This window comes from Miscanthus floridulus, chromosome 13 (assembly GCF_019320115.1).
Source record: "Miscanthus floridulus cultivar M001 chromosome 13, ASM1932011v1, whole genome shotgun sequence".
NCBI classification, from domain to species: Eukaryota; Viridiplantae; Streptophyta; class Magnoliopsida; order Poales; family Poaceae; genus Miscanthus; species Miscanthus floridulus.
This window is the reverse complement of record NC_089592.1, coordinates 53,784,963-53,795,357: the sequence shown is the minus strand read 5'-3', so window position 1 is coordinate 53,795,357 and position 10,395 is coordinate 53,784,963. Positions and strand designations below refer to the sequence as shown.

Below are 10,395 nucleotides of genomic sequence, written 5' to 3'. Positions count from 1 at the left end.
CCCATCAAGACGCAAAGGAAACCCCCATCCCGCAGCTCAGTGCGTAGAGGCAGTGCCGCAGCCGCTCATCCTGCTCTCTCGGACACTCGCCATTCCCTTCCCTAACCCTAAATCGTTGAGTGGCAGCCGGCGGGCGACTGGAGCAGGTCACGGCGAGCTGGCGAGGAGAAGGGAGGTAGGAGGCAGAAGGCTGAGAGCGCAGTCGCAGCCTCGCAGGGACCAGGGAGGAGGCGCGACAGGCAGCCAGGCGCCCGGCAACACCCTCGTGAAGTTCTCCGACCAAGACAACGACAGCGCGGACGGAGCAGTCCTCCAATGTAAGTTTAGATCGAGCTTCAATTCTTCTTCTGGTCTTCTCCTCTTCTCCTTGCTGTTGTTAATTCCTGATTTGAAACATTTCGTTTCTAGATGGGGGACACAGATGAAATTGTTGCTTGTGAGATTAATCAGACTCAAACTCAAGAAACTAAAGCTGGAGCGTCAACGACTGGAGTGGTAGATGCAAGCAAGGAGCAGCAGGAGAGCAAGGATGGAGAGAAAGCGGATGAAGAATCCAGGAAAAGGAAACCCATGGCTCTAAGATCTGATGTATGGGATAGTTTCAGCAAGGTCAAACTTGATAATGGGGAAGAGAGAGCCAAGTGCAAGTGGTGTTAAAAGCTGTTACATTGTGGCTCAAGAACAAATGGTATGTCATCCTTGAAAGCTCATCTGAAGATTTGCAAAAAGAATCCAAACAAACCAGTAGTTGATAATCAAGCAACTTTGCAACTGACACCATGTGCTGGCACTAGTAGTATGGGTATTGTAACCACTTGGAAATTTGATCCTGATAAACTTAGAAGGATTTTTGCTGAGATGATAATTGAAGATGAACAACCATTTATGTTATCTGAACGTTCTGGTCTTAGGAAATTAATGGCAGAAGCATGTCCACGGTTTATTCTACCATCTAGAAGAACAATCACTAGAGCTTGTGTTAAAGTATATGAAGATTAAGAAATTTTTTAAGGAAAATTGTGAAAGAGTTTGCCTCACAACTGACACATGGACTGCAAAGAATAGCCAAAACTACATGCGTGTTACAGCCCATTTTATTAACAATGACTGGAACCTAAGGAAGAAAATTATTGGTTTTTTCTTGGTTAAGGGCCATAGAGGGGAGGACATTGGGAAATCATTAGAGAATTGTTTAGCTGAGTGGGGCATTGACAAGGTTTTCACAATAACAGTAGACAATGCTAGTGCAAACAATAACGCAATTAAGTATGTGAGGCGGATCTTGAATGAGTCAAAAGGTTGTTCGATGTGCTGCTCACATTATCAACCTAATAGTAGGTGATGGGTTGAAGGAAATTGATATATCAATTCAGCGTGTCCGTGCTGCTATTAAGTTTATTAGGTGTGGAACATCTAGGTTGGTAAAATTTAAGAAATATGCTGAGTTAGCCAAGGTACAGAGCAAAGCATTTCTTAACTTAGATATTTGCACTAGATGGAACTCAACCTACCTTATGTTAAATGCTGCACAGAAGTACCAAAAAGCATTTAAAAGATATAGTGATGAAGACCCATACTACAAATTAGAATTAGAAGGAGAGAATGGTCCAGGGGTACCAACAAAAACAGATTGGGATAAGGCTAGGAAGATGGCTGAGTTTCTTGAACACTTTTATGACCTCACTCTCTGTGTTTCTGTACAAAGTCGTCCAGCATCTCACACTTATTTTCATGAGTTTGCTAATGTATTACTTCTGCTGAGAGAATGGTGTCATAGTGAAGACAACCTGTGTAAGGAAATGGGTATGAGAATGTTAGTGAAGTACTACAAGTACTGGGGAGATAAGTATTGTGAGAGGTTGGGAGACAGAGAGAAGAGAGGAGAGAAAGATAAGGGGGATCAGCTGCTCAACTTCATTGTTTTCTTCTATGTTGCTATTGATCCTAGATACAAACTTTCAAAATGCATTAGAATGGGAATTAAGGTAATATTTGGGGATACAATAGGAGAAAAGCTGTGGGATACAGTGAACACTTATTTTCGTGCTTTGTTTGAAGAGTACAAGGAAATGTATGCCCCAAAAGATAAGGCACCATAACCTACTGAATCTGAATCAGCTGAAACCAACACAAGAGTGAGTAGGTGGATGTCAGTAATTACTGAGCAGATTAACAGTGAGGGGGGAACTGTCAAATCTGAGGTAGACAAGTATCTATCACAAGATAATGAGCCGGACACAAAAGGATTTGACATTCTAAAGTGGTGGAAGGCTAATTCAACAAGATTCCCAATATTATTTAGAATGGCCCGTGATCTGTTGGCGATTCCTATCACCTCAGTTGCCTCTGAGTCAGCCTTCAGTGCTGGTGGCCGAACTCTTGATGACTTTAGAACCTCACTAACCCCAAAAATGGTTGAGCGCCTCGTTTGTGCAAATGATTGGCTTCATGGAGGAAACTATGTTAGTGTTGAAGAGGACAGCGAACAAATGTTTTTGCTTGAGGAAGGTAACATATTAAATTATTAGTTGCTTCTAATGTGCTTCATGATTCATACACTGTACTAACTTAGATCATCTATTCTTTATTTATTTTAGAACTTGGTGGCCTGTCCATTTCTAAGGAAGCTACTACAGCTACTGAGTCCTGATCACCTGGTAAAAGGTAAATTTATATTGCAGGTTTTGTACATAAGTACATTCATCTGTTTAATATTTCTTGGACTGCTGAGATTCACTAACTGAGATCACTTGATGGCTGCAGGATTGCTGATGCTCCAGTCATATGATGCTTGTAGTACTTCAAATGTGATTCTGTCCGGTACTTGTCTCCCCACTTAGTGTCTTGGTGTATGGAATGGATCCTGGCATATGATGCTGCCGTTGGCCTGCGGCTACTTCTCTATTTGAATAATGAAGAACTCTTGAATCTATGTAATTCTATTCTGTACTGTTGTCTTGAGGCTTGTAAGCTTGTAAGCTCGTTGATTTGTTGAATTTATGTAAGCTTGTTGATTTGTTGAATTCATACATTGTACTAATATATCACTTGAGGCTTGTAAGCTTGTTTTCTGGAGTGCTTGAATTTATGTAAGCTTGTAAGCTTGTTTTCTGGAGTTTCGGTTATTTTGGTTAAAACCAAAAACCGAATAGAAAAAATCGAAACCGAATTCTGCGGTTTCCTGTTTTCTGGAGAACCGATCAGGGGCTAAAGTCTGAAAAACCGAAGTTTTAAATAACCGAATTAACCGAACCGAATTGCCGGTTAATACCGAACGCCCAGTCGGTTAAAACCGAACGCCAGACTGAAACTGATTATAAGAACAACGGCGAACGGGGCAGCGTTTACCTCCCGTCCTCCCGCCCCAGCGACTGTGATTCAGAGCGCGAGAGGCCTTTGCAGGTCACTTCTCAACCTTTACTTCTCCCGTTCAGCCGGCGTGCGGTCTCTCTCTCTCTCTCTCTCTCTCTCTCTCTCTCGCGTGCGGCAACTGGGCGACCCGCCGACGCCGACGCGAGGTGCCCAGGTCTTCGTCGGTCCCTTCGCCGCGTCCTTCGCCAGCGACGAGCACCCACCAGGTACTGCGCACCCTTTCTCTTCCGTTCCTGCTGTGCGAAACCGAGCACCCGAACCCTAACTTAAGCTATTTGGCCATTTTGTAGTCAGATCTGATCTATTTACAAGTGTATACATGCCTACAAACTTCGATTTTCTGCAAAATAGTATTACTGGGTCCGCCCCTGTTCTCCTGGGTTGAGTGAGCTCCCTTCGTTGGGCTTTGGTAGATTTAGATCATGTGCTTCCGAGCGTCTGTGGCCATCCCCTCTTTTATCCGCTGCTGCTGATATCTGGCGACCGGGCAGTGGCGGAGATGATGAAGAACATATGCGTCCTTTGCTGTATTTTTGTGTGTGTGTGTGTGTTGCCCAATGTTCGTTGTGTACAACCAGGGCTGTTCTCTGATTAATATATCTCAAGCTAGCCCCTGATTTCTACTGCTTTTGAACTGTGAAATGTCGAAACGTCATGACACTTTCATGATTTTGCATCAGGCGGCAACCATTGGTTTAGGAAAGTAGTAATTGAGTACTGGATGGTGGGGGTTGTGTGGCTTGCTGCCTCACTGAGAAGCTGCTTGTGAATCTGAACATGAAGTGGGAGAATCTAGTTTGATTTCAGTGCATATTGGATGGAAATACATATATTTACTTTCAAAATCCTCTGGTATAGCCTTGGATGTCAAGATCACATGTGTTCTGCATGGTTTTCATAACTCATAACTGAATCACCTATTTTACCAAGGTTTTCCTGTAAATTCCTTTATATGGGTTACATGTGTAGGAGTACATCTGAGGCTTATATAAGCATAAAATGAGCTGTAGCCTTTCAGAAAGCTGGTTTCAGCATCAGATGGGTAGTGCAGCTGCCCTGATCTATCATTGCAGATGCTTGAAATTGATCTTTTGGTAGAGTAGATCATTTCCATTAATCAACCAGCTCCCCTGGTGGAAAATCACTAACATTTTTCTTACCCCATGGTGATGCAGGTTTGCATTGATCAGTATGGTGAATGAAAATGCAGATAAAGATCATGACACTGGTCCAGAAAATAAGTTAAGACACAATTTTCGATTGGGAGATATAACATGGGTTAAGTGCAGTGGCTTTTCATGGTGGCCAGCCCAGGTATGAGTTATGAGACCGCACCTTGTATCTTAGTGCAGAAAGTGTGTTTGTTTCGCGTAACTAGATAGCACTTTAGGTTGCTAATGACCGATGTCCTTGTTGCTTATGGCACATTGGAACTAAACACCGGAAAGATTATTTTTTAAGTAGGAAGAATCTAAAGTTGGCTAGGGCTATAGCTTGACATTTGTGTTTGAAGTTTTGAACAGTAACATTTATCACAATGATTCAAATGAACAACATTTACAGTTCATCTGCCATCACCTTAGCATATGTATGATCTGAAGTCAAGACATTAGTTTTTTAGACTGAATTTTACCGGCAGTCCCTGAACTTGTCCCAGACGGCCTGTCAAGTCTGCGAACTCTCAAAATGCATACTTGGGACCTTAAACGTGTCCTGGGTTTCAGGTAGGCCCAACCGGTCCACATCTGCCCAACTGCCTATCTGGCTTCCTACTGTGCCTGCCATATGGGTTGATTACTAGGTTTAGTTTAGATAAGTTATTTTAAAATTTCTGAAATAGGTTTTCAGTTGAAGGAATAATCTAGATATCTCTTGATAGCATATATAAAACATTCAAACACCTCTAGAAATTTCAGGGGAAAATTCTGGAGATGTAGTATGATGCAAGGAAGTCAGATAAAATATCTGAAATCCTGAGGAACAAGTTTTAGAAGCTTCAAATAAACCAACAATAAAACAAAACAGAATTGAAAGGGTCAAAAATACCAAATTAATTATAATAAGTAAAAGGTTTAGAAATACCGTACTTGTACTTTAGTAGGTACTTTTAATGTTTTTGCCTGTGTGGCTGGCTGTGTGTGTTGGGGTGGTTGAGAGGTTGTTAAAATGAATTGATTGTCGATCAATGTTTTTGAGGCACTGCGGCGACACGAGGCGCCCTACCCCTTCACAACGCCTAGGCATTTATGGCGGACGCCTAGGCGACGCCATATGATCATCTTAATATATAATGCTACTAAAATTCAGAAGCAGATCATACCTTAATATTGCCAAGTCTTAGCATGTACTACCATAATAAATAATGCTACCAAAGTGCTAGTGCACAACATAAAGTAGCAAAATAGCAAATCTGAAATCTCTCATCACTCAATAGCAACAAATTAGTCTCTAATAACATAATATAATTTAATGACCAGTGCTGCTAGGGCAAAACAAATATAAGTAGCATAAGTGCAGATCTGAAATCTCTAGTCAGTATCATCTAGGGATGATTATTGAAGCAGTTTTCCATCTCCACTCTAATTGCAGTGGTAGTTTTCATGCACTTCCTTGTATCTCCAAAGCCACCCGCCAGATGTTTCTTCAGCCTTTTTATCCCTCCGGTAAGTGAGGCACCACATAGAGTGCATGCCACCGCATCTTTGTTTTTAAGGTTTGGCCATTACCCATACTTCCATCCTGGATCCGCAGAGTTTCCCTTCTGAGCTAAATCAGTCCTAGGATCATAATTACTGATGATGGAAGATGGACTTGCCATTGTGCTATCAGCTGTAAAAACAAAGAACTCGAGCACTTCCGGTCACCTCTATATAACAAAGCACGAGAGACAGGGAAATAAACAGAGGAAGAGGAGGGAAGCAGGGCTGCAGAGGAGACCAGAGAGGAGGCAGGGAGCATACAAGGCGGACAGGCAGACGGTGGACGAACAGAGGAGCAACCAAGCGGAGATGCGGACTGCGGCTCCACGGCAGGTGCGGAGGCCAAGCGGAGATGCAGGGCTGGCTCCGTGGCAGGGGCGGCCGGCCGGCCGGTGGACGAACAGAGGAGCAGCCAAGTGGAGCTCGAGGTCCGCCTGCCGCCTTCTCTCTTCCTCCAAGCGGAGCTCGAGGTCCGCCTCCGCCTTCTCTCTTCCTCTCCCCTCGCCCTCACTCGCGGTCGCAGTAAATGCCGCGCGCGGCAGATTTCCCGCGCGAAGAGCCTATCTAGTTCCGCGCCCTCACAGTTCCCGCGCCTTTTCCTTTCAGCGCGGACGCGCGGTCGATTTCCCGCGGGGCCGCGGTCCTTTTGCCGCCCTTCCCCCGCGAATTGGCATCCGGCGTCTGCGGCGGGGCTGTAGGCGTCCGCCCGACGCCATTATTCTCCTAGGCGACGCCTAACTCGATTAGGCGGACGCCATACCAATGCAGGTCGTGGCGCCCCCGACGCTCAGGCCCTCTACCACGCCTTGTCGCCTAGGCGACGCCTCAAAAACAATGTTGTCGATGGAAGTACTACATGACTTCAAAGTCCTAGCTTATAAAATAACAGTGCATTATAGGTTCCAAAACTACTCCTCGAGCAACACAAGTGCCACTGTGGCATGACACGTATCCAGAATATGCAACTTGAGGGTTTGTGGACCTTGATTGGAACTCGGGACAAGTTTAGGAACTGTTTTTTACTGTTGTATTTATTATTACTTGTTTGGGACTCTAGCTTCCCCTGCATCTAATTACACCCAATTTCTCTTTCTGAATTCAAGGTCATTGATGAATCATGTGTTGGTAGCAAGCCTAAGAAGAAAGACAAGTATGATTGCCTAGTTCGGCTCTATGGAACATGTCAATAGTAAGGGATCCTAAGACACATTAGAGTTTTCTTTTCTCTGTAATGATATTCTTTGTGTCATTTTTTAAATTCTTCTGTTGTTTTACTTTCAGCTTATATGTAGACCCTTGGAAGTCTAACTCAGAATTTGAAATGGTATGCATGAGCTTCTTTCTCATATGGGCAGTGATATGGATCTTGCTCTATAGTGGTGATAATTAGGATTTGTCATACAAATTCAATGTATGCAGATGTTGAAGCAAGAAAACAAGAGCGCAATGGAAGCATTCCGTGAGGTGCTTGAGAAGGTAGAGCAGTCACCTGCACAGTTTACAGTAGATATGCTATGAGTAAGTACAGATTTTTGAGAGATTTGTTTAATCCAATGACGCAGGAGCTCTCTGGCGTTAACTTGTGCAGTGATTATGAAGAGGAAGCTGTCAACTCAAAAGGTGAACATTTTCTTCTTTGCCATGCAATGTATACTCAACATGGTTCTCCTTGTGGTTGATCATTTGATTATTCACCACTCTCTTTTCTATTATGATTCTTGTGACAAGGATCTTTTCAATTTTTATTGAAATTCGTCATTTTTGGGAACATGTTCTATCTGGCATAGTGTTTATGTAAATTCAATCCATCTTATGGTTGCTTCAACGTCGTATGTTAATTGTTATAAACAATGGTTTCATTAAATATCAGATATGCAACATGTAACTTTATTCACTTAAGCTTTTGGTTTTGTGAAATAAGTTCAATTTGAACTTGTTGTCAATGACGCAAATTATATTTTAGTTCAGTTGTTATACATCTGAATTTTCTAAATTCAATTTTCAGGCGGTGACACCAAAGGGACCTCAAAGAAGACCTCTTCTAGAAAAGACAGAAAACAAGGTCTGAAGCAACAATATAATGAAGAGGAAGACCAAAATGTTGGGAGCAATGCAACTACTGGAAGTGCTCGGAAAAGAAAGGGTGGGCGTGCAAGACAATCAAGTTCTACTCATGATGTCATTGATAAAGATTGTAGTGACAGTTCAGCTGAAGGTTTAAGGAACAAGAGACAGAAGTATGCTGCTCAAAGTGCTTCAGTAGGCAGAAAGGAAGGGTTGAGACAATCAGCTCGTTCTGATGCCAAGCAATATCTAGATGCAGCTGAGGGTAATACAGAACCACTCACTGATATACTTGGAAGCGAAGGTGCAACTCGAGGTTCAAAGCATACTGAAATAAAAGCTATGGTCAGGGATATACTGTTCAAGGACATTATTGACAAGGAGCATGATGCTGAAATGGCTTATGTGGATGAAGTGATTAATGGCATTTGTAATGCTACTGACAGTGTGATTGGTAGTGGTGATGCTTCTACGAAAGGCGGAAGAGGCCTCAAGCAGAGTGGTAGCAGAGTGGAGGGTGAGTCAAGCAATGCCCCTGTAAGTTGACCCCGTTGCCCACCACACCTGCACTTCCCAACTGCTTTTATGACCTCAAATTTTACTTGCTAGTTTGACGAAATTTCCTCAGAGCAGGGGAACAGCAGTGATGACACCGGGGCAACTTAGTGCACGCCGGAATAGGCAAATCAGGATCATGCAAACCCTCGCTCTGATTGCTCCATCAGGATCTCCATTCGGCAGGAATGAAGTTGTTGCGGCCAGCCACTGAAAACTCTAATTCACGTATGAGAGCCTTAAGAAACAGTTAGGTTCAGTGAGACTCCTAGCGTTTTGCAGTCCTCGCCTCCATGCACTATGCCTAGTATCGATGGTACCTCCATGGAATATTTAGTTAGTCACTGCTGGCATTAGCTTTTGGGAGGCGCCTATGTATTGCGCCTGAAGCCTGATCTGCTGATTACCTAGCAATTGCTATTAATCTATACAGAAGACTTAGACTGAGTATGATTGCTATGTAATCACGTGTTTGGTTCTGTACTTCTGTAACGGCGACAATGGCCAATGTGGTGCCAGTGAACCTTATATATTATGTTATGCCCCCATCACCAAGTTGCCGAGTTGCCCTGAATTACTAGTTTCCTTCGGCATTTCAGCTCAGAATACAGCAGTTTTGCATGTTGATGCAACTGGTATCTCCGTAAATGCACAGCATCCTGATTCCTGAACTGATGGATCAAAATCAAATCTTGCTTGACCAGTCACTTGGAGATCCTGCAGTGACGGTGAGGCCACCGTCCAGAGAAGCAACACCATACGCATCGAGAGAACCTGTCGGGGTGACACGATCACACGGTGTCACGTCTGCAGAGAAATTCCTAGTACTGCAGTGTCAGGTCTGCTGGATGGAGCAAAGCGGATCGATGGGCAGGTCCGATCGTGCTTTCACGTGGCGGCTGCGTTGGTGCATTAGCATTGCACAAGATTCTGGTTTGGGAGTCGGGTGATCCCTGAGTTTGTACGTACGAACCATGAATCGTGACATGTCCCTGACGCTCGCTTTCAACTTTCTTTTTCCGCTTCCCTTCTGTGCAGATAGGTCTCGTTTAGTTGGCGAAATTTTTGACGAAATGGTACTATAGCACTTTCGTTGTTATTTGCAATTAGTGTTCAATCATAGTCTAATTAGATTTAAAAGATTCGTCTCGTAAATTTCGTCTAAACTGTATAATCAGTTTTATTTTTTTATTTATATTTAATGCTTCATGCATGCGTCCAAAAGATCGATTTGACAGAGAATCTTAAAAAATTTAGCAAAATTTTAGGACTAAACAGGCACCTAATCTCGTGCCCAGACTGCGCTGCAACCAAAGGGGAATACGAGTACTGGCTGTTGCGTCGCGAGGGGACACGCGGTAAAGTTACACAGTGAATCTGTCCCTCTCCCTCGTCTCGTTTCATCGGTCGCCATGAAAAGAGCGCCGTATGGTTACAGCATTTGTTTTTACTGTAGCTGGTAAAAAGTGTTTCTGGCAGAGACAACTCAGGTCTTCGTATCCATCGAAATCGACAAAGCATTCTCGTCCTCTCCTGTCCAGCAGCTCCCTCTACGTCCTCCGTACTTCCTTAGTCCTATTAAAAGTGTCGTTTTTAATTTTTAGATTTCTTAGTTCACCATCCATCTTATTTAATTTTTTATGCAAATAATAAAATAAATAAATTATTATTAAAGTATCTCTAATGATAAAATAAGTCATAACAA

The 10,395-nt window shown here is 43.2% G+C and overlaps 1 protein-coding gene and 1 pseudogene across 3 annotated transcripts; both read left to right on the top strand.

Moving 5' to 3' along the window:
- The first annotated feature begins 408 nt into the window (after nucleotides 1-408).
- On the top strand, nucleotides 409-2,650 carry LOC136499827 (zinc finger BED domain-containing protein RICESLEEPER 2-like; annotated as a pseudogene).
- Nucleotides 2,651-3,443: 793 nt separating this feature from the next.
- LOC136501066 (uncharacterized) lies at nucleotides 3,444-9,264 on the top strand. 3 transcript variants are annotated; one of them, XM_066496562.1, is made up of 9 exons: nucleotides 3,446-3,578; nucleotides 3,663-3,732; nucleotides 4,548-4,686; nucleotides 7,175-7,260; nucleotides 7,353-7,395; nucleotides 7,491-7,547; nucleotides 7,634-7,691; nucleotides 8,077-8,672; nucleotides 8,769-9,264. In XM_066496562.1, exons 2-9 carry the CDS (start codon nucleotides 3,692-3,694, stop codon nucleotides 8,799-8,801), a joined length of 1,053 nt encoding a protein of 350 aa, XP_066352659.1. In that variant the 5' UTR covers nucleotides 3,446-3,578; nucleotides 3,663-3,691; the 3' UTR covers nucleotides 8,802-9,264. The 3 variants fall into 3 exon arrangements, with proteins under 3 accessions (XP_066352658.1, XP_066352659.1, XP_066352656.1); XM_066496559.1 differs by having other exon boundaries at nucleotides 8,764-9,264; XM_066496561.1 differs by lacking the exon at nucleotides 3,663-3,732 and having other exon boundaries at nucleotides 3,444-3,578; nucleotides 8,764-9,264.
- Nucleotides 9,265-10,395: the final 1,131 nt, after the last annotated feature.

Excerpts from the sequence above, each read along its gene's own strand:
- LOC136501066 (XM_066496559.1), top strand. The coding sequence starts at position 3,692 with ATGCCTACAAACTTCGATTTTCTGCAAAATAGTATTACTGG. Across the intron at positions 4,687-7,174 it reads TTTCATGGTGGCCAGCCCAG|GTCATTGATGAATCATGTGT; the intron begins GTATGAGTTATG and ends TCTGAATTCAAG. Across the intron at positions 8,673-8,763 it reads GTGAGTCAAGCAATGCCCCT|AGCAGGGGAACAGCAGTGAT; the intron begins GTAAGTTGACCC and ends AAATTTCCTCAG.